This window comes from Gadus macrocephalus, chromosome 10 (genome assembly GCF_031168955.1).
Source record: "Gadus macrocephalus chromosome 10, ASM3116895v1".
Classification (NCBI taxonomy): domain Eukaryota; kingdom Metazoa; phylum Chordata; class Actinopteri; order Gadiformes; family Gadidae; genus Gadus; species Gadus macrocephalus.
The window spans coordinates 15,256,375-15,279,523 of record NC_082391.1 but is presented as its reverse complement, the minus strand read 5'-3'; the positions used below and the strand labels follow the sequence as shown (position 1 = coordinate 15,279,523).

Here is a 23,149-nt window from a genome sequence, read left to right as displayed (position 1 = left end):
TCATACTGTTGGGTTGGCTGTGGATACCTACTGTTGGGTTGGCTGTACATTCCCACTGTTGTGGCTGTACATTCCCGAGGTTGGGTTGGCTGTAGACTCCTACTGTCGGGTTCTACATCACTCATGGGGATCTGATGGAAGCCACTGCCTGTGTTTTAGCATGCTGATCTCGTCAACAAAAGGGAGGTGGGTGAGATGGGGGGGGGGCCTTTGGCACACACTGCCATGGGGCCTTTTCAGAGTGTTGGCACACATAGTTCAGCTGGCATGTTCGCGTCCAAAGGAGCGAGGTTAAAAGGAAAATTATAAAGCCTGGCTGATGATAAATACAAGCATGGCTGGACGCTTGGTTTCAAAACGCCACTATTTTTGCAACACTTTATCGAAAGATGGTTTCAAAGTGATAGTTAGTGAGTTATTTTTGACTGCAACAAAAAATATATTGGACCAGACTGATCTGAGGGGACTGTGCAGCACAGTGATGGGTCATTTATTTCCTCCGTGACAAGCGGAATCTCATATGGATTGCTAGAGAAAACAAATCCTTAATAGTTTCAGTTAGCGGAAGGGGGGACCATGAAAAGAGAACCAATACTATTGAACAGAAATATTGATTTGGGGTGAGTTTACGACCATTCACCACCTACCATATTTTTCCCTCGACAGGGTTCGTTCCACGGTCGCCTGAGGCACTTTGTGGACATCATAGACCCCAGCACGCTGTTAGTGTCTGAGGTACAGTCAGCATTTAAATGCATTGAATCTAATGTCTGTGTGATGTAATCTAGTTGATATTCCCTGTAGTCCTAAAGCATTGAAGCCTGTTTTCTCCTTTTGCTTCTCCACAGGAACGGTTGCAAGAATGCATCAAACTCCTGGACGATTTCAAACATCACAGGCTTCCACCGGGAGTGTCCGACCAACAGGTCATCTTTCAGTCCTCATACCGTAATATTTAACTAGCGTGCGTGATAAAATGTGGCCCTGTAATCAAAGAGTTGGTCAATGGAGTCGACCATCTCGTTAATGTGGTCTCAAAGTCTCATACATTGTCTCGTTATGCAGCTAATGATTCATCCTTGTTTAACCATTATGTGTTTTTCCTTCTCCTCGGTCAGCTGTGGGAAGCACAGAAGGTCAAACAGGTTAGTGTGGTGAGAGTGGGTCGAGGTGACAGGCAGCAGGCTTTGTCATGTGTGCTAGTTCTCGTAGCTGTGCGTTTAAATGACCTGCGCCCTTGCGGCGGGCAGCACGATGATGATGTCACACTCTTTGCACGCAGGCCATCATTCACCCTGACACGGGAGAGAAGATCTTCATGCCGTTCAGAATGTCAGGTATGACTTCAAATGAAGATCTTCCCCCAAAACGTGGACTTTTTTAGTTGTGTCTCAAACCATTCTGTCATAATCCTTCATGGTGAATATGGTTTTGTGGTTTGTGTGTTTGTTTGTTTGTTTTGGATTTTTTTACACTACAGGTTATGTACCATTCGGAACACCGATTGTGAGTCCTTTTTGTAGCCCATGAGATCTCATAAGCTTTCTGAATGCATAATTAAACTTTTCCACAAGTTGACTCCTCTATGCTGACGTCCATCTGCTCCGTGAATGCATTCAAATTATGTGCATTTATTTTCATTATTAGACTCAAGGGAGGTCATAATATTTAATATCACATTTTGTGTAGGTCATCGGCCTTCTCCTTCCAAATCAGACCGTGGTTTCTACCATAATTTGGCAGGTACGGTATACATCAATTCAGACATTATGCGGTTTAAAGATTGGAATGCAGTGAAGGCTTAAAGTATCACTTTGTAATGTACCTACCAACCTTCCTTCTTTCCTTCTTTCCATCCTTCCTTCCTTGCATCCTTTAGTGGCTAAATCAGAGTCACAATGCCTGTGTGAACTATGCCAACCGCAATGCTACCAAGGTAGGGAAGGTTAAACCCACTCACTTCAACATCATCATAGTTTCCAGGGTCACAATTAGAAACTGAAAACGAATATTATTATCTAAAGTAGATTTGATTTGATTTATCGTCGTTATTTTTGTTTATGTAGTGATTTCGCAGACTTCCAAGTTTAAGGCACCTCACAAGTAAACATTTATTTTAGAATGCCAGAGTAACAATAAACAGAGTAAATATTTTTTTTTACCTGATATATTGCGCACATACAATTTATATTGCTCTACAAGTAAGTTGTGTTCTATATGATATGTATTTCACACATATATAATATATATAAATATATGATACATTTATATCATGCATTTGATATTGTTATACAGCCGACGCCAACTGCTAAGTTTCTGCAAGGCTATGTGGGGGCTGTGACCAGTGCCGTCTCCATAGCAGTGAGTCCCTGCTCCTCATTAAGATGGTGCATTCCAACCTTTACTGCCAGGCCCAGTTCACACCATTGGGTTTTTACATTTCAATTGCGCTTATCAGAAGGATTAATCCTCGTGGCAGTCTCATGGACAAATCAGTGGTGCATGTTCGGTTTTAGACTAGTTGTAGTGGTATTGCATACATATAATAATTAGAGCTGTCAGTTAAACGCGTTCTTAACGGCGTTAACGCAAACCAAATTTAACGGCGTTAAAAAAATTATCGCGCGATTAACGCAATTATTTTATAAAAAAATAAAATAAAATAAAAATATTATTTTTTGGCTCAAAACAAAGAAGCAGTAGCCTGACTGCTATGTTCAAATGACATTTGTTCAAAGCAGTCGTTTAATTGCACTATAGGCTATTTTTTTGTATCGTCCTGTTTTGATCAGTATATGCCAATGTTGTTATCAATAGAAAATCATTTGCACAAGGCAAGCCGATACACTTCGGCTTGCCATCCATGTTGATAAGAGAATTAAAATGAGAAGAATTATGGGACAAAAAAATCAAGGGATATTTAGCATAGAAAAATAATTTGCGATTAATCGTGAGTTAACTATGACATTAATGCGATTAATCACGATTAAATATTTTAATCGCTTGACAGCTCTAATAATAATAAATTTAATATTAATAAAGAGGTTGTTAGAGTTCTACAGTAAAATTAACTGTTAATTAACATTATTTGTTAACTAAGGTATTAATTAACTGTAACCTATCCTAACCATAACCCTAACCCTTACCCTTACCATAACAACTATGCTAATACTGGATAGTAACGGTTACTGCTGCATCAACTAATGGTAATTAATGGATCATTAATGAACCCTAATTGTAAAATATTACCTATTAGTGTAATAGCAACTGATCAATGTTACCTAATTGGATATTTGCGCTGTAGGTTGGACTGAATGTGCTGATTCAGAAGGCCAACAAGTTGAGCCCATCCACCCGCATGATTATCCAGAGACTGGTCCCCTTCCCAGCTGTGGGTACGTACTGGTGTTCTGCTATGCACTGGGTCCACTGGTAGGACAGGGATTAAGACAGGGTTAGGGGGTTCGATTTCTACGAGGATCACCTTTTGCAGTCAAGGTGTATGTATGGACTGTATTCAAAGGTTATTTGGATGATATCATATCATCGTGTTAGAGTATGTTAAAGTATAACCAATTGGATACATTACAGCATGCACTCCCTATTGAACCCACAATTTGTAAGTAAAGTAAAATGGAGCATATCAAAAAAATAGCAGACCCAATATTTAGTATGTTCCCAATCAAAGCATTTAAATACAACCACACATTTTAAATCACAAAACACATATGCTTAATGCCCTCCACAAAAAAAGAAGTTCCCATTGAGGTAAACCGACTCATAGTGATTCTCATTCATTAAAAGCACCAGCTGTGCCTTACGTGCTTCTCTAAGCCCATCTCTTCTGTCTCTCAGCCTGTGCAAACATCTGCAACGTGGGCCTCATGAGGCACAGCGAGCTGACCGAGGGCGTCGACGTGCTGGACGGCGACGGCAACGTGGTCGGATCATCCAAAATCGCTGCTAAGCATGTGAGTGGGTGGTTGGTGCGACCGTGCCATAGGAAAGAAACACATTCCCTGTTGAAAGTTTTCTATATCGTTAGACTCATAGCATAGTTTCCTCGGTCGTATTTTAAGGTTCATCTTGTATTTCAAGTCAAATAGATGATACAGATCGTGATAATGGAATGTAAAAAGCACTCTGATTGGCTTAGGATACAGCCAATGAGGCACAGTGAATCAGCAGCGTTAGAAGAGTAGAGTAAGGTTAGCTTCCACAATTTGACCAAAATATGCCTGTTATACTATGAAGCAAACGATATGGTAACATAGGCGGCAACACGCAAAGCACACAAAACGTAATAATACATGTCATGAGGTCCCAGGTAGGGTTAAGGTGTGCACACCGAGGATCAAACCCTCTATCTATGGGTCAAGAGTCAACCACCCCAGCCATTACACTATCTGCGACCTCCTACAATAATATCTTTAGACATAACTGTATTATTTCATTCGACTGGGCCATCTTCTCCATGCTTGGGGAATCCATTAATTTGATGCGATTGATTCTATGTGGTTTGACATTAAAGTGCTTGGCTGTTGGTTCAGGCCTGTGCAATGCCACCGTATCACTACAACCATGCATCTTGTTCAACATTCAATTTTTACTACCATTTGTTCCTCTTCGGGCCATATCGATTTAAAGAGAAGCTCACAAATCTTGTTTGATTGATCCGTGCTTGGATGAGTTATATTGTTTCAGGATTCATGCCTCTAAGTACTATGAGTACCAAACCAGTCAGAGTGATCGAACCATCGCCTGTACAACCATCGATCCGGGCTTGACTAAAACATCTGTTGATGGCAATATCATTTGTCAACTGACTTCCTTGTAATGTTTCTGCTGAAGAGTATTTTTGCGTGAGAGCAAATTATATCGTAACGGATGCTTTAGTAAAGCCAGGAGAGACAGTTAAGACCACTAAGATTGGTATCGTCCTTAAAACATTCCACCAGACAACATACTGGACCTTTGGAACTGTTTTTAATCTGCACACAATCAGTAACTTATTTACCACTTGAATTGTCTGCATGTCTTAACGCAACCCAAATGAAGTTCTAAACAGAAAAATAAGGTTGAATTATGACTCTGGACAAAGCAATGATTGTGGTGAAAAAGGGACACTGCATATCTGCATGTGTTGCTGGGAATAAATCACATATACTGTATATCTCAACACATGTCCGTGCGTTGAACCTACAACATGTGAATTCTCCTTGTGTTCCCCTGTCCTTCTTCAGGCCATCATGGAGACTGCCTTCACACGCGTGGTTCTGCCCATGCCCATCTTCGTGTTACCGCCCATCCTCATGTCCTACCTAGAGAAGTGAGTGTACAGATAGTGTCTGAATGTACCGTGCATGGTTATTTACCGATATGTCTCCGTATGTGTATGTAGATACAGTCTTAAAGGGCCAGTGTGTAGAATTTAGTGCCATCTAATGGAACAAACTACGACATAAACGTCTCTTTATAGAGGTTTTGGCTTCATTTATTTTTGTCCTTTTTTTTCATTGCCCTTTAAGATGGCAATTGAGAGAATTTTTTTCCCTTAAGACTATGCACATCACTGACCCTGCTATTTTCACTCTAATGTTTTTGGTGTTCATTCACCAGAGGTCTAATCCAACATCAAGCTTGCCCCATCTGCAGATGGCATACTGAGCATTCCTCTAAGGAATAAATACACTCTTATAATCATTATGACTGCACTCATAACCACGACAGATAGACAAACAAGCAAAGCCACTCCGCACCACAGCCTTGTAGTTGATTTTTCAACCATGTTCCCATTTACACCGTACCTCAATAAAATAAACCCTGAACAGATGAACTCATCCCGCGCTTCCACAGAATGCGGTTCCTACAGAACCACCGCAGACTGCGGCTCCCCATCCACAGCCTGGTGTGCCTGGCTACGTTCAGCCTCTCCCTGCCGCTGGCCATTAGCCTGTTTCCACAGATGTCTCAGGTAGGAAACACGTTCCGGGCTGTTCTTGTGCCGCTGGGTGAACCGCAGCGGCTGCTGCTGCTGTAACCGCTGACGAAGCAGCTCCCCTCTTCTGTGTGGAGAAACAGCTGGGATAGAATTCCAATTACATGCACTTGGCTTGACAAGTACACCTCTTGCCCAACCCCCACCCAACCGCACGCCCCTTCCTCGTCCAACCCCAGATGTGTTCTTCCGCGACTAATTATGAGTCGCATCGATTTTCCACGGGGCCCCGGACATCTCTTCTACCCAATGACAGCAGCTCAAAGATTGAAGAAAAAATATATTGAATCGCGTGTTGTTTTTTTGTGTGCCTTTTTCCGCAGATCGAGGCTTCTCACCTTGAGCCGGAGATTGCCATGGCGACAGATTGCAGAGTGTTGACTTACAACAAGGGCTTATGATGAATGGTGTGTGCCGGAGAGTGGATGGCGGGGGAGTAGATGGGGCTGGCTGTGAATAATTGTCTCGGACAAAGCCCATCGGAGCACAGGCCAAGGACCCTCTCGCTGAGGAACAGGGGAGCTCACCACACACTAACTGTAACGCTAACACACGGTTCTGCCGGGGCCAATGGAATAACAAGACGACCACCACCACCGCCACCAAACCAAGCCTACTGTGAAACATCATTATTACTGTACGAGGACATAGCTAATATCAATCTCAGAAGATGTGTTTTATGTGTTACAGCCGTGTATGGATGTTTGTATACTTTTATGGTTTGAGCTTTTATGATATGATATATTTGACTAGATATCCACACACCAGGTTGTCTGAGCCCAATAATGTGAATATGTGAACTAACAACGCAAACACTTCCATCGAGGTTGCAGGTATTTGTTTATCTAAAAGTATTCACTCGTGCATTTTCCTTGGAACCCAATTAGCGGGAGGGAATTTGTAGCTACAGTATTGACAGAGGAAAACCATAGCGATTTTCTGCACACAATACTACATTTTCTTCCTTGTGCTACATGATTCTGATTAATTCATGCTAAATGTTTGCTAACAAGTGACTTACAATAACTTTCTGTAATTTAAATTATGTAATAAATACCTTTGCTAAATACTTTCAGGACAGAGTGTTTCCTGGCTCTAATGATGCCACGGCAGTACCTAGGTGGGGGTGGGGGGAGTCCTTGGCCTTGTCGGACTACTGTGTGTTGTTCCCCCTTCGGCTAACGCTTCCCTCTTCCCACTTGATTTAAAGCTGATATGGCCATACCCAGATAGTTCAGAATTAGTTTAATGATGGATATATAAAGACCACTATGTTTTCAATATGTAGTGTTCTGTGTTAAAAAATAAATGCATACTGTTTATGCAAAGGATAATTCAGTAAATCTACACAATTCAAATGAATGTTCTATTAATCAATCAATTAAGTTAACAATTGAGTGAACATGATATGCCATGTGATATTATATGCCTCCTAACCCTATAGTGACATCAAAAAGAGTAATGAACCTTCTAACGCAGAATGATAACCCTCTAGATAGAAACAAATATTAATTCTGCCATTATAAATACATATTTGATTGCTTGAAGGAAGTTACAAAATACATTTTAAATAATAAAAAATACACAACAAAGCCCAAATGCTAGTTTCCATTGTGGTTCACTTGGGGGGGCGGCCATAAGCAGCCTTAAAAAGAAGCAGATCTATTCCACTCGCTGCACTCCACCTAATTGAATCGACTCTTCCACACCGATAGCCGATGTAGTGACTGGGGGAGAGAGAATGGAGGAGAGTGATGGGCAGGGACAGTGCGGTTGGACCCTAGGTGGACACTCACATGTTGTGATGCCACTCAGGCACAGGGAAGGGCAGATTTTCTAAAGGCTTGTAATGGCTAATCACGCTCACACTAGGGATTATAATAGGTGCCATTTAATTGAATGAGCTTTGTGTAAAATTTGACTAAAAGGGTCTCCTTTTCTCTCAACTGACAGTAATAGGTCATTTTTCCATTCCATCTTTGTTTTTGAGGCCTACCACCTAGTACTGCAATACTTAAAACCCTCTTTTCATTCCAGCCAGGACCCGTCCACTACTGCCCTGTTGTATAAAATCTCTCAAGACATGACCACCACCTCTTCTCCTTATCAATTGTGTATTGCTTGTCAACAGTCTTCCAATATTGACAAGCAAGATGGCAATTACTTTGCAGTCAAGATGAAGCAAATATTTTTCAGAAATTCAAATGCTTTACTACAATGTCACTTTTTTATTTACAACAAAATCTGTTCAGATAAGGAACAATTATTGACATCAACATAACATCACCAGCATAATGTCGTCAGGGCACATCATTTTTAACAAATGTGAAACAAAAAGTGGTGCTGCCTTAATCCTCTCAATGTTCACATTGACGACTCACTAAGCAGTTTGAAGATCTTCAATTTCACATCGTTTTGCTTCTCAAGTGGAACCTTCTCCAGCATGTCGGCGACCACAAGCCCAAACCTCTCGCTTACAGTGTTTTGGCGTCTCTGAGGAGCTCTTTTCGCCGCCGTTCCCCAGTCCCTCTTCACTAGGTCATCTTCATTGTGTTTTCTCCTCTTCTTCGGTCCTAGTATAGGGTAGGGAATGACCGCTGAAGAATGTTCCACAGGAGTGGGAAAGGACGAGGGGTTTTGGAGGGCTGTGGTGCAGATGGAGCTGAGCTCTGATGCGTTGGACCAGGAAGATGATAACGACTGGGGGATCATCACAAGCTGCAACCCTGATGCCTCCACAGCAACCTGGGAACACAAGAATGGGTTGATTTAAATACAATGTTAGCAGTTATAGCAGTTATAGCAGCAAGCAGTTCCAAGGACAACATTTGTAAGCCCCAATAGCTTATTTAACCCAAATAGTGTTGAAAGTTGATTCCATCCAAATACTACATTCTGTCTAAGTACTTCATTTTAAAGGTTAATTCCGCCCAAATACTACTTTCTTTCCGTGAACATTGTTTTAAAATATTTTACGTAGTACAGGCATCAAACAGACCATTTGCAACTGTGCATTTGAGGTGGTGGGCGCAGGGAGAGGTGCTGGTGTTTGAGCTGGGGTGGTTTGATCTGGGTTGGCTAGGATGGTGGAAGCAGTTGGAGCTGGGATGGTTGTAGCTATTTTAAAGGGCCTCTTCTTGCACACAGACAGATGTTTATTGAAGTCCAGTTTACGTGACAGCATCGACTGGCAGTGGACGCAGTGGTAATGCAAACGTTGTCGACATTCCAACCCACATCTGTGAATGGTGTACCCTAAAAACATAACATAGAATTAGACTAACATAGAAGAGTGTAATTATTTTAGGATTGTTGTGTTTGAAAGTGGAAGTTGTGAACACCTGCAATCAGAAACTAGTAGCTGGTCACCATAAACAAATCAGAGAGGGACTCGATTGCATTCATTGCTCCAAATGGAATTTAATATAACATGCAGGCAGCCTTTCATGCATAGACCCATTGGATTTCTATTTGCATTTTTCCGAAAGAATGCTCGCAAACTTTACCTTCATGGAGAACAGCACGGTTGAAATGGCTCTCTAAATGAGTTCTGACCTTGCTGAGCTTTGTTGGTTTGAACACATTTGAGCTACAGAAGGGACAGTGGAAGTGCGTGCAGCATGTGGTGCATTTTTCCAATTCGGGCAGGGACCTCCCTTCTTGGATTGAGACATTCATCCTGAAAAGGAGAGCCTAATTGATCAAATTGAACATTTTATGATCACTTATCTGACATAGATCAGTCCTAAGCCTAATGGACCCAAATACATTTAGATTCTTGTCCTGGATTGAGCTTATTGTGTCCATGACATCACTTGATAAAGGCTATACCAGACAAGACAGATGTAACATGTGGTGAGATGGTAACATTTAAATATAAGGTGGGAGATTGTTAAGTTTAGGTATTAGGTTAGAGATAGTAAGGTGTAGGGTAGTTTACGGTGTTTTTAGATATGGGTACCGTTAGGTTTAGGCTAGGTATTAGTATTGAGTTTTGTAAGTTTAGAGTTAGTTTAGGTGTTAGGTTAGAAATGGTAATTTTAGGTATTACGTTAGAGATGGTCCCAGAACTGTGGTCCTGAAGTTGCTGCTTCCTCTATAAGGACCAAATCTTTTGCCGATTTCCTGAGGATTCAGTTTACATTTGCGATATATTATCGATGGAAGCTCACCTTCCCTTCGACTTGCGAACGTTAACTTTGCTGTCCAATTCCTGACACATTGTTTTGTTTTTAACGTTGAACAAATATAACTTTATTCACATTTAGTACTCACACTCCAGAAATGCGGTCCCAGGACTACGGTCCTGAAATTGCAGCCTCCTCTATTGGAGGAACATACCACTGGCATCGCGGTTAAACTCCATTTGTAAACAAAGAAGTTCTTCTGTATTGTGAAACTACATGAGTAGCTGTGCGTTTTCGAAACACTGCCCCTACAGTATGGAAAAATAGCAGGGGTGCGTGCACATGTGTTTTTGTAAAAAATGCACAATATAAAATATGTTTTGCATGCATTTGCATAATTTTTCTTAAATGAATAACAAGGACCACTCCTCTACTTTAACAAACCAATCCAAATGTGCAACATGTTGCAACAGTCTGAGGTGTTTTGTTGTCCTGTAGAACCTCCTTTCTTGCCTTAATCAGGTTCCCCCTCTTGTTTTTTCCCTCGACTCTCCGTCTGTTTAACCTTCTACTCTTCGTTGTTGGCCCTGGGGTAGTACTAAACACATGATCTCTTCTTCGCCCGGCCAATTCATGTACAACTCCATTAGCAACAACAATCAAGTTCGTCTGAAGTGTGCCATCATAATTTATATGAGAAAACGTTCGTTCTCGCAACACTGACCCCTACCGTTTGGAATAATATAATTTCAGAGCAGTGTGTGCGTGTGTGTGTTTTTGTCTATAGTCCATGGTATGTTGCTCTTGTGGGGGAGGAATACTGGGTAGCCATGTGCAAACTGTTTGATGAAAGTTCGTCTATAACAGCGGAGGGAGACTCTTATGCGTTCAACTCTAATACAAAATAAACATTAAACTTTTCTGAACCCATTTGTTTTTTATTATCTGCCACTAGAGGGAGCCCTCTTTGCATTCATTCGAACTCTACGTTGGTCCAGGGTTGAAAGGGAAAAGGTTACACAACTAAACATGGCTGCTCCCCAAGATGACATGTTTTCTCTCTGCGTGGATCCCGGCAAAGTTAGCAGTTGTGTGGAAGTCCGATTTATTGACAAGACCAAGGTAGACCCTCTCGCTGCTTGGTGGTGACTCGATTGACTAAATTGCCGTGCTTGAATTTGCTCTTAAATAAGACATTAGCTGTACATTAGCAGATCCACGTGAGTGAGCCATGATGATATGATCTCACAGCAGACTGTCTGTCCATAGGATCTGATGGAGATTCCGATTAGAAGCAATATAGGATTGTATCCCTAAAGGATCTCTGGGTAGCGTGGCAGAGACTTTAGGTCTAGCTAGTTTCCATCCTGCAAATATTGTTTTGTCATGACAGGCTCTTGTGTTAATGTATTCTACAACCAAACTAATGAATAACTTCCACGTTGCAGGGGAAAGGCCTGTTTGCCAGGCGGAGCATCAAGAAAGGAGACACTATTTTTGTAGAACGTCCCGTTGTTTCATCTCAGTTCCTGTGGAATGCATTATATAAATATAGAGGTGAGTTCTCTTGCACATTGTAACAGTTTGCAAAGGACTCTAGCAGTTGGAACTATCATTAATGTGGTGGAAGGATATGTATTTCTGTACATTTGTTCTAATGTATAACATCATTTCCTTGATTTAAATGTGTATGTATTGCAGAAACACTATTTTCTTCATAAATTGCATGGAGCCTAAATCAATACCGACTTTATTGATTTTAATCGAGTAGGACTGTACTGCAATCCGACCAAATAGGTTATATTACAACTGGCTTAATGGCCTGCAATCTTGCTTCTGTCTGTCTGTCTGTCTGTCTGTCTGTCTGTCCCTCTCTCTGTCTGTCTGTCTGTCCCTCTCTCTCTCTGTCTGTCTGTCCCTCTCTCTGTCTGTCTGTCTGTCTGTCCCTCTCTCTGTCTGTCTCTCTCTCTCTCTCTCTCTCTCTCTCTGGCACTCTCTCTGGCACTCTCTCCGTCTGTCTCTCAGCCTGTGAGTACTGCATGCGTGCTCTGGAGGGAGCGGAGGAGAATGCCAGGAGGCTCAGTGGGAAGCCGGGGCTCAGCCTGCCGTACCCGGAGCTGTGCCGGGTGCAGTCCGACCGCCAGCAGGCCTGCCCACACTGTCAGGTGAGCTGGTTGCTTGGTTACACCAAATCATGGGAGGCATCGCTCAAAGCATGACTGTATGAAACGTGTGCATATTGCATATAGTTTCACTTGCAGTGTACACTTTGGGAATCCTATGGCAAACTGGTAGTTGGCTCGTTGTATACCTGCAAATGTATACCCACATTATAGAATAAAATGTTTATGCATATGGCATGAAATTAAAATGGACATTGCCCTATATTTCTACCAAGCAGATGTTACAGTGGAGTATTTAGTGGAATAGCACTGACTTCCTTGGTTATAACGGTTAGCATAAAAAAAAAAGAATGACCTCCATATCCAAAGATAGGCTATGAAAACTGTGCCACGTCTGTAATGAAATAGTATTTGGAAGAGTGATGGGGACCGATTTAGGTTGTCTCTCCAGGTGCCCCATATAAGCCCTTTCTCTCATCAAAAAAGGAAACACAAGTTCTTTGTCTCCCCCTGCAGGTGATGTACTGTAGCAGCGAGTGCAGGCAAGCTGCGGCCGACCAATACCATCGGGCTCTGTGTTTAGGACCCTCCCATGAAGACCCAGACCATCCGCTCAACAAACTTAAAGATGCCTGGAGGTTAATAAAGTCATTGCGTGCATTACTTTAGACTTTAGAGGATCTTCCAACTCTTTATTCATCATACCTTAACCTTGAGTCATTTCTGTGTTATCCAGGAGTATGCATTACCCTCCTGAGTCCTCCAGCATCACGTTAATGGCCAGGATGGTGGCCGTTGTCAAGCAGGTGATTCTTTCACTATTGCTCATAGGTTCAACTTTATATCAGACTATTTTCCTGTAGTTCTCAATTTGGATGATCGCACAGAGTTGGTTTTAATAAAACCATTGATGGGTGACACTCGTGTTACAAGATGATAAAAATGTGTATTGCAATCATTAGTTAGGACTAGATGGGTCCCTGTCATGCCCCCCCCCCCTCCCTGGATATACGTATCACAGTCTGTAATGAGGGGTCCAGAGAAGTATAATAACCTATACAATAGAAACAATATGCATTGTTTTTTGACAGCGTGTGACCATTGCACGTCAAATAGCCGATTTAGAAGTCAAGTATTGTGGATTATTTCAATGTTTCCCAGGCCAACGACAAAGGACGATGGCAGAAGCTCTTCTCGCAGTTCTGCAGTCGCACTGCAAACGAGGAAGAGGAAATCGCTCATAAGCTCCTTGGGGAGAAGTTTAAAGTGAGTGTCCTACTCCGCTTCAAGTGTCTAATTTGTACTGCTATTGTGTTTTTAAAAGCACGTCATTCAGATTTTGTTTGTAGTTTGGTATTCTCCTTCCTTAAAGCTATTGTCTTATATTCACCCATCAAGTTGCCTGTTGTAATTATGGCAGACTTCCAAATTGTAAATCATGTAAATGCTAATGCTTCTTTTGGTACATATTTCCAAAGGGGCAGCTGGCGTTGCTTCAGGGCTTCTTTTCAGCGGCACTTTACGAAGATCACCTCAGTCAAGTAAGTGATGATGGAGCCCATTGTTTGGGTTTGTCTTTTAGTAGTCTTACATTGGTATTGTAATAATAATGTGATTACAATCATATTTTATTATGTTTGATAATGTATATACTAGGGCTGTCAAGCGATTAAAATATTTAATCACGATTAATCGCATTAATGGCATAGTTAACTCACGATTAATCGTGATTAATCATAAAAAAAATTCTATGCTAAATATCCCTTTTATTCTTTGTCCCATTAATTTTTCTCATTTTAATGCTCTTATCAACATGGAGAAGTGCATCGGCTTGCCTTGTGCAAAGGTTTTTTTATTGATAACAACATTGGCATATACTGATCAAAACAGGACTGTCCAAAAAAAAAGCCTATAATGCAATTAAACGATGAACATACAAAGATATGCCTTGAACATAGCAGTCAGGCTACTGCTTCTTTGTTTTGAAAAAAATATAAGTAAAAATAATAATTTGCGTTAATCGCGCGTTAAAAAATTAACGCCGTTAAAATTGGTTTGCATTAACGCCGTTAATAACGCGTTTAACTGACAGCTCTAGTATATACCAAAACAGGCATTCGATTTTCAGGTGTCATGAAGGAAGCTGACTGTTACTACTCAGGCTTTTTATTCGTTATCTTAAATTTTCGGGAGTTATGTACAGTTATTCAGAGATTATGACCCGATGTTCTGTTCTATTTGAAGTGTTATGTTAATCAATATGCTAAACATTTTAGGTCACTATTCTTAAAGAAATGTCTGATTGGTGGGGGGGAATTGGGATGAAAGCTGCATAGCTTGTGTTTAAGTTCTGACAGCCTTTTCTTACGCTGAACATCTAAAACTGAGCAATTCAGTTGATCAAATAGCCAATTGCAAAATCTATACTAACATACAAGTATGGTACAAGTATTCACAATGGTAATTCACGTTGGCCTACCACTACTGGCAGTGCTGCAGATATAATTTGGCTGTGGTCACAAACACAGAGCGTCAGAGAGTGCACATCAGTACACGAGAGTACAGCGCCAGCCTCCAACCATCAGGGGGCCCCGCGAGAAAGCATTGGGGGGGCCCTCATGTCCGCAGACATTGGGGTAGCGGGGAGAATACCAGAACGGCATCCGATATCGAGCAAAGCACTGAATTGTTACTCTTCTTTAGGAGGTCATGTGGCCCTTCATATAACATGTTTAAACTCTATGAGCCGCTCTCTTTGTGTTCCAGTGGTTTACCCCTGGGGGTTTCCGCTCCCTGTTCTCTCTGGTGGGGACCAATGGACAGGGCATCGGCACCAGGTGGGTCCTCCCTATTTTTCTTCCATTTGCACCCGTTATATTATCAAAGGCTATTAATTATTTCATAATATTTTCTGTGATTGAAGTGCTGTAATTTGAGAAATTTGTTCAAATTGCCAGAGCCATTAGTATTATTAATAATGTCATATTTTTTGTCTAGCTCCCTGAGTCAATGGGTTCACGCCTGTGATGCACTTCAGCTTCCTGCCCAGCAGAGGGAGCAGTTGGACTCTTTTATCGACCAGCTGTACAAGGATATCGAGAAAGGTCAGGATTTATTTTCCCTCTCTTTAATATTCAGACTTGTCGGCCTCATCAGTGCTGATTTGTCACGGCTTTATTGAATTAGAAAAGGGGAAATGTGAAACAAGTGCATCGGTGCAATCGTTCACTGTGTGCGGCGTGTGTTGCCAGGGCTGTAATCTTGATAAAGGTCACTTCCTATTGCTTTATTATTTATTTTCTCCCCTGTCTGTAGAAACGGGAGATTTTCTGAACTGTGAGGGGTCTGGGCTTTTCCTGCTTCAAAGCTCATGTAAGTTCCGACATCTGAGGGCTTTGGGGGAGAAACCACACCAAACCACTCTGACCTGTAAAGACTCATTACTTGCATCATGTTCTCCTCACCCACTCAGGTAACCACAGCTGCATACCAAACGCAGAGGCCGCCTTCCCGGACAACAACTTCCTGCTTCACCTCAGTGCCCTTAGTGACGTCCAGCCCGGGGAGGTACATATATGCATTTGGGGGGTGGGGGTTATATTTGAGCCTCGATATAGGATTGTAGTCACATGGTATTCAAAACGGCGACAGACATTAAGAACAGCTTCCCCCCCCCCCCCCCCCCCTCCCTTTCTGAATGCCATGCAGAAGGGCTTTGAATGACCAATGAAGCGCTGTCTAAGACATGCAGCGGTGGGTTACGGGAGGACATCTCTCTACAAGGGGGTGCTGGGGGGAGGGCACTGCCAACCTACGACGCAACGCTTGAGATGTCGTGAGATGTGTTCTCCAGCCATGACAACTCGTTGTTCTCCCCTCCCCCCCCTCCCCATCCCCTCGGTCTGTAGGAGATCTGCATCAGCTACCTGGACTGCTGTCAGCGCGACCGCAGCCGACACAGTAGACACAAAACTCTGAGGTAAACAGACTTGTCATCGATCCTGTGATCGAGTCATTCCACCCATTTTACGTGTGTGTGTGTGTGTGTGTGTGTGTGTGTGTGTGTGTGTGTGTGTGTGTGTGTGTGTGTGTGTGTGTGTGTGTGTGTGTGTGTGTGTGTGTGTGTGTGTGTGTGTGTGTGTGTGTGTGACCCCATTAATCACCAAGCAGTCGATCCCGCCCGTTGATTGTGCACTTTGGTTCCTCAGGGGGACAAGGGCTTGTTAAGATTGACAATTACTTCTCATGGGCAGGACGGGGGGGGCCGAGGTTCACCACCATATCAACTATGGTGGGTGTATGGGCAGATGTGAGATTCCAGATCACTGATGGGAATGCATTTTATTAGTCTTATGGGAGGAGCAGCCAGGGGAATGGGTGTGTTGGAAGGGGGTGGGGGTGGCGGTAGGGGGGGCTGCCAACGATGGTCCAAAAACATCTGATGTGATTTGCTCAGTCTCCGTGAAAGGACAAGATGTACGCTTATGCAACCCCTCTCTCTCTCTCTCTCTCTCCCTCCATCAACCTCTCTCCCCCTCTACCTCGCTCTCCCCCTCCCAGGGAGAACTATCTGTTCGTCTGCTCGTGCGCCAGGTGCACCTCCCAGGCCGACGAGGCTGACGTGACCTCGGAGGAGGAAGAGGAGGACGAGGCCGAAGGAGAGGCGGAGGGAGACGAGATGGAAGACGAGATGACGGATGTCTGATTCGGGAATACTGTTCTAAAAGATTAAAAAAGGAAAACAAAGGGAGCTGGAAGGAGAGACTTGACGCCCCCATTGGGAAGCCCTTGTGTGACCGGCATGATGTTTAGCCACCAGAACCACACACCCACGCGCAGGCTTTGAGCCAAAGCCCAACCCTGACCTCGATCTCCACAGCGCCACATCTGTCACAGTTGGTTGTGTGAACAATAAAACCAACATTCATACAAACCAGGTTCATTAACTTTTCTCGTCTTTTTTTCGTTTTTCGGTTATGTACTGAATCCTTTTCCAAGGAAATATTTTCAAAACAAACCATTCCAAATTGCACTGCAATTTGATATCCGAAAAATATAGTGTACTTTGGAGGGGTGTTTAATTGCTATTCAGGTGAAAAATGTAAGCGGTAATATTTTGTCCCCAGTTGTGAGTTTGATTGGCCATTACAAGCCATTTAAATCGAGCCCACTGAGTAGGCTGTTTCTCCTGTAGGCTGATCTATCCATAGTACATCTAGACTAGATGGACACGCCCACTTGTGATGTCACTTAGGCACAGTGAAGGGCAGATCTTCAAGCAGCTTGTATTGGCTAATTACGCTCACACCTGGTGGCAAAATATCCCTCCTTTAAGCAAAGCTCGGGCTAAATCTGGTGTGAATCTAGTGAAGCACATTTTTCACCAGCAATAGCTTACAAACGGCCCCCCCTTAGCTGTTGGTTTGGAATCGACTATCTCGCCTCTATCTTTTATTGACAATATGACATCAGCTAGCCAATAATGATCGAATCCACTTCAGGGTGAATAATTAAGAGTTTTGTTTGCAAACATCATACTGTATTCCAATCCACTTGGTCTTGTTAAACAACCTGGGGCAATGTAGTAACACATACCTCTTCTTTCACCATTGAGATATTTTCTGTGTCTGTACTGTACCACTGGCAGTGAAGAATGATTTCTACACTCTTGTGACGTAACTGGTAGAATCCAGAAGAGTTGATTTTTACAATTTATAAAATAAATCCTCAAAATTGACGGTACCTGGTTGGGGTAGGCTACCATAGTAAAGAGTGAAATCTCAGTCGAGTAAGTTGACAAGTAAGTTTACATTTCTTATTCTGTTTCACTTCTATTGTGGGGATGATGTGAACAAAACAACAATCAATTCTTCACCCAAAGACTATAAGCTCTTGCCTATATCCTCAGTATTGAGGACACAACTACATAAGTCTGATTTCAGCTGGCATTTAAATCAAACACCAAACAGACTGTGGCCCACTACACCTTTAAAACCCGCAGCTTCGTAAACTATTTTTGTGGTGTGAATTTTCTCCCAGTTTCCAAGTTATGTTGGTACATAATTGTTTATTTTGTTTCTTCTGGGCAGACCCTTTTAAATTAAATTATTTGTTAAATCAGTTCATTAAATGTTTGTGGCCAGCCTGAATCAACAATTAGCTGTCGGTGCCAAATACGAGTATACAGCAGATGTTAGCCAAGTATTCAACTAAGACGAATTTGTTTTGCATTGCAATCATAAAATAAACCAATGTTTTTCTTTTTCATTCAACATCCTAGGTTGATATTGGATAAAATGATTTCATGACAATCTTCTCATCCACTCACTATTCACATAAGAGTCTTAATTCACGACATACCTTGAAATAGGATAGTATAAGTTATGATGTTCTATTTCATGGTGTATGGTAAATAAATTAATAATCGTATGGTTAGGTGAAATTATCTAACCTCACAAAAACATAAATCACAATTATCACACATGTCTCTAATCGACTTGTTTGCTTCCTCACTCACCTCCCACCTCCTTCTCGATCGCCTCCACAGGGCTATGTACAGCACTGTAGGAATCATAAGGACGTGATCCATAATGTTGTCCATGTTTATGGATGGATTAATTAGTGTACTCTCATTAGAACGTGATGATGATCAATGACACTATGTCTCCCCATCTCCTCCTTCTGTACCAAAGTATTTTCAACCCATCTGGCTCTGCTGCTTCTCCTGTTTCTCTAACTAGCCCCTGTCACAAACAAGGGCACACGTATAACCAAACACTGCTGCAAAGATAATAGCTCTCCAAACTCCCAGCCGCTCGGAGCTCCACCGGAAGGCCATTACACACAGTGCAAATACAATTCAAGAGCACATCCACTCATCATCACTTCGCTGTTCGGTCTTCTGCTGGCGGGTGAAGGATCCTGAGGTGCAGCAACAAGACCCTGAGGTGCGGCTACAGGACCCTCAGGTGCAGCAACAGGACCCTGAGGTGCAGCAACAGGACCCTGAGGTGCAGCAACAAGACCCTGAGGTGCGGCTACAGGACCCTGAGGTGCAGCTACAGGACCCTGAGGTGCAGCAACAAGACCCTGAGGTGCAGCTACAGGACCCTGAGGTGCAGGTAAGGGATCCTGAGATGCAGAAGGGCTCGCTATGGCCATAGCCTGATACCCAAAGCCATGGCGGCGCTAAACATGGAACTGCTGAGGGAACTAGGAGTCTAGGAGTCTTAGGAGTTCTTTGTTGTGTGTTGATGTGTTATACTTTTTGTATTGTCACTGTCTGGTTTTGTTGTGTGATGACAAGTGTATTGTAAGTTTCTACTCGTAATGTACAGTCGCCCTGAAAATGATTTCAACCCGGGGACAATTAACTAACTAACTAACTATAATCAACACATCAATCTAAACATTCCTCATTGGAGAACATCCTAGATATATGCCTCGTTACTCAGAAACCTAATTAGTCACTTTTTATTGTGATGCTCTTTGTTCTAATGATGTTAAGTACACCTTGTATTATTGACACTCTTGTGTCGGGGACTCACCGATAGTGATCTGATGGTGAACCATGAATACCAAACGATTGTACGCAATAGTGCCTCCCTTCTTTACCTCTCAGTGTAAACACACACACGGCTTCCACCTCAGCGATCAAACCTGACATGCATCACATGCTAATTAGCTCTGGATGCTTCGAAGAGAGATGAAGAGACAGACATACACACACACACACACACACACACACACACACACACCACCACGTTATTTACACAAACACACACACACGCACACACACACACACACACACACACACACCACCACCACGTTATTTACACAAACACACACACACACACACACACACACACACACACACACACACACACACACACACACACACACACACACACACACACACACACACACACACCACCACATTATTTACATGAGAGGACCTCAAGCGTGGCAGAGAGTGTCGGACCCCTGGTTGTTCACTGAAGTACCCCCCCCCCCCACCCCCACACACACAGACGCACACATACACACACCCATCCCTGCCATGGCTGTCAGCTGTCCTCCTCTGAATCCATGCCAGGATCGGCTTCGGCGCGGTTCATGTCGGAACGTGCTGAACACTGGGGTAGCGTTTCCACTGCGGGAGGGGGGTTACACACACACACACACACACTTAGAGCGTGTGTTTCAAGTGTATCTATGCGTGTGTGCGTATGTATGTGAACAGATCTTATATATCTTATGTAATGCATAGATGCCCAACTCATGTCCATGGGGGGGGGGGGGGTCAAAAGAGCTTGGGTGGAGATGGTGGTGGGTTGAGGGGGAAGTGGGTCAAATTGTCCCTTGTTGAGGGATGAAGGAGAGGATTGTCAGTCCAGTGTTGGAGGGGGAGGATGAGGAGAAGGGAAGAGAGTCTGTACGAAGGGCAGATATAACTGTGTGGACAATGGGTTCATTTGTTCAAATGCACTCAACAAATTGGCAATTGAAACATGTTGAAACATGGCAGCAGCAGAAGAAAGATGTCAGAGTCTATTATGTTTGTGAACACTTAGGGGTGAAGGGAGGGAGAAGGGGTGCGCAATAAAAAGGCATCCATGAGTTGGAGGACATGCAGGCTCCTTAGAGATAGGTGAGTTTTCTCTGAGCTGTATTCTGCTTTGACGAAAGTTTAGTGATGGTGTAGGGCCTACTAATAAACCCATTAAAATGAACAGCATGTCAACTTCAAATTGGATTAATCCACACTTTGTTGCTGGTGTCCTGCTGTCAGTTTTGAGAAGTGATTTAAAATGTAATTAACGTAGACAATCCTGTGCTGTCAGCAGTGTGATTCTTTCAGGGCTTTAATTCACTTATTTGTTCACTTATTTGGCTGGGAGGGTGCCGAACAGATGTAAATGTCAAGAGCTTTTTCATTCAAGTGGCAGTTGGAGAATGACTAAGGGCTTCTAAAAGTCAAAAAGTGTTTTTCTCGTATCACCGTTCTCTATTGAGCTGTCATGAATTAACATATTTTTTTGGTAGTTGTAAGACCTCAAAAAGAAATAGGATATTGTATTCAGGCAAGCACTCAGCGAGTACTCCTTGATACACTTCAGTGCCACATTGTACTACAATTACTTCTTATTATTTTTTTAACCCACCTCTGTTGTTAATTTACTCAGCACAGGGTTAAAGGTGGACCGTTGTTTACGTTGAGCGGGTGTGAAATGTGTCCCTCCTTCTGTTCGCTACATGACTAAACGGCCACGAAACAGGCTAATGGCCAAACGCATGGACTTTGGGAACCAGGGCTGCCATATGGTAACCATTTTGAACCCATGCATTAGCACTGTCCGGTTGGGTTAGCGTAAAGGATACCATGGTCGCCTAGGAGGGTCGAGGCCCAGGTGATGGACGACCACTTCATATGAGACCAGCCACGCTGAGGCTTAGCAGTCGCACCGCAGCTCTGGGAACGAATCGCTGTAAAACAAACCAACGCTCTCTGGGAAAACATACACTGCCACAACAACAAGTGGATGTTTGTTTTGATTGAATTATGGGTGTTTCGATGGTGAGATCACCGCAGAACCGTTTTCCATGGCAAGGTTAAAATAACAAAGAATTGAATAAAGGGGTTTTCTTCTCATTGTTTGATAATGTAATGTAGTTCTGGTTACTAAGGAAGCCTTATTGTCTTTTATTTTAAGAAAAACCTATAGATATATTTTTTATGTGAGATGTCAAAGAAATGGGGAATCAATTGAGTGCCAGGTCAAGTTGAGTCCCAGATCAAAGCAATACTCGGAGATAGGCTTTTGCCGCGGAAAATAACGTTTTGCTGAAAGTTTCGTAACAGCAACAGCAGATTACATCCCTTTATGAACCCCTTCAGCACATGATCAGAAAGACTGAAATAACTATTACACAACCATGCCACAAGAGACACAGAACAAAAAAATGTTTTTCTGTCATTCAGTCCACACGCAATTGTGTGCGGTCATCCACACAAGGATAGTATAATCTTTTTTTTCTTCCTTGGCATCGTGCAAAGTCAGTTTGTTTTAGTCGGTTGCACAACCGCCCCACTCCGGTTTTTTAAACTGGTCGTTTGAGACCTGGGGAGCACGTTGAAAATGTTACCCATGTCTCCAAACCCAGCTCGAGTGTCGGACACCATTAAGAGAAAACCCATTGTACGTTGTTTGAAAGAAATCATCTGTGAATGCACAGATGAATTCTTCCTCTATGGTCGATCCGCGCGTTTTCTGAACCAAACGGCAGTGGTGAGTCATGCAGTGCCAATGCTAAACACTCGTACTATTCAGCTTTATCGGGCCCGATATCTCTCTAGTCATTTCCATATTTCCCACAGTGGGACATTAAGCACATTGTTGAGGGTAGGCTAAAAGGGCCGCAGCTTTTGGGTTTGTGCCCTTTTATTTCCACTGTGGAAGCGAAGAAGCAACACTATGCAATTATGTGATGGCTCATTCCTGGTTGGCAGAATACTTGGAAGTGTTGTGAGATTGCGCGGTTTGATAAGACTTTTTTTCTGCAATATGAAGAGAGGGGTTAGAAGGTGGGGGGGGTTTGTGGCGGTCAATTTAATCGTGCTCATCATAACAAAGGTCACGGTCATAAGCCTTTTACTAAATAAACCTATTGGGGCACATATCACACTTCCGTTCTTCACTGAAATTCGTTTTTAATTGTGATGAGCCTGAATGTGTGTTTGATTAGCTAGTGGCTGTTGTGCCACTTGGTCCCGAGACACACAGGAGACACACCGTTTAAATTGTGATACTGTTCTCGATTCCCTCTTTCCCTGTGAGCATAGGATGAACGTTCAGGTGAATCCAAATGTTTTTACTGTTAGTTAGTTAATTTAATTGCTT

At 42.8% G+C, this 23,149-nt stretch overlaps 3 protein-coding genes across 6 annotated transcripts; 2 read left to right on the top strand and 1 right to left on the bottom strand.

Moving 5' to 3' along the window:
- The first annotated feature begins 240 nt into the window (after positions 1-240).
- Positions 241-7,067, top strand: sfxn5b (sideroflexin 5b). The gene is made up of 13 exons (XM_060062737.1): positions 241-735; positions 849-926; positions 1,119-1,145; positions 1,283-1,337; positions 1,481-1,506; positions 1,690-1,743; positions 1,880-1,936; positions 2,296-2,361; positions 3,305-3,395; positions 3,856-3,971; positions 5,244-5,329; positions 5,857-5,974; positions 6,322-7,067. Exons 4-13 carry the CDS (start codon positions 1,319-1,321, stop codon positions 6,397-6,399), a joined length of 711 nt encoding a protein of 236 aa, XP_059918720.1. The 5' UTR covers positions 241-735; positions 849-926; positions 1,119-1,145; positions 1,283-1,318; the 3' UTR covers positions 6,400-7,067.
- A 1,136-nt stretch (positions 7,068-8,203) lies between these two features.
- On the bottom strand, positions 8,204-10,792 carry LOC132465867 (uncharacterized). 4 transcript variants are annotated; one of them, XM_060062732.1, is made up of 4 exons: positions 10,171-10,792; positions 9,505-9,677; positions 8,997-9,253; positions 8,204-8,743 (listed from the first exon to the last, which is right to left on the bottom strand). In XM_060062732.1, exons 1-4 carry the CDS (start codon positions 10,218-10,220, stop codon positions 8,363-8,365), a joined length of 861 nt encoding a protein of 286 aa, XP_059918715.1. In that variant the 5' UTR covers positions 10,221-10,792; the 3' UTR covers positions 8,204-8,362. The 4 variants fall into 4 exon arrangements, with proteins under 4 accessions (XP_059918715.1, XP_059918716.1, XP_059918717.1 ...); XM_060062733.1 differs by having other exon boundaries at positions 10,274-10,789; XM_060062734.1 differs by having other exon boundaries at positions 10,050-10,173.
- Positions 10,793-11,100: 308 nt separating this feature from the next.
- smyd5 (SMYD family member 5) lies at positions 11,101-17,181 on the top strand. The gene is made up of 13 exons (XM_060062731.1): positions 11,101-11,247; positions 11,574-11,682; positions 12,151-12,290; positions 12,765-12,886; positions 12,985-13,054; positions 13,410-13,514; positions 13,727-13,789; positions 15,015-15,085; positions 15,246-15,352; positions 15,564-15,620; positions 15,721-15,815; positions 16,157-16,227; positions 16,809-17,181. The coding sequence occupies exons 1-13, from the start codon at positions 11,155-11,157 to the stop codon at positions 16,951-16,953; spliced, it is 1,248 nt and encodes a 415-aa protein (XP_059918714.1). The 5' UTR covers positions 11,101-11,154; the 3' UTR covers positions 16,954-17,181.
- The last annotated feature ends 5,968 nt before the right edge of the window (positions 17,182-23,149 follow it).

Coding starts and splice junctions, on each gene's coding strand:
- smyd5 (XM_060062731.1), top strand. CDS start 11,155: ATGGCTGCTCCCCAAGATGACATGTTTTCTCTCTGCGTGGATCCCGGC. Junction 15,086..15,245: donor GGACAGGGCATCGGCACCAG/GTGGGTCCTCCC, acceptor TTTTTTGTCTAG/CTCCCTGAGTCAATGGGTTC. Junction 16,228..16,808: donor AGTAGACACAAAACTCTGAG/GTAAACAGACTT, acceptor TCCCCCTCCCAG/GGAGAACTATCTGTTCGTCT.
- sfxn5b (XM_060062737.1), top strand. Junction 5,330..5,856: donor CTCATGTCCTACCTAGAGAA/GTGAGTGTACAG, acceptor GCGCTTCCACAG/AATGCGGTTCCTACAGAACC. Junction 5,975..6,321: donor TGTTTCCACAGATGTCTCAG/GTAGGAAACACG, acceptor CTTTTTCCGCAG/ATCGAGGCTTCTCACCTTGA.
- LOC132465867 (XM_060062732.1), bottom strand. CDS start 10,220: ATGTGTCAGGAATTGGACAGCAAAGTTAACGTTCGCAAGTCGAAGGGA. Junction 9,678..10,170: donor GTTCGCAAGTCGAAGGGAAG/GTGAGCTTCCAT, acceptor TCTCCTTTTCAG/GATGAATGTCTCAATCCAAG. Junction 9,254..9,504: donor CCGTGCTGTTCTCCATGAAG/GTAAAGTTTGCG, acceptor TTATGTTTTTAG/GGTACACCATTCACAGATGT.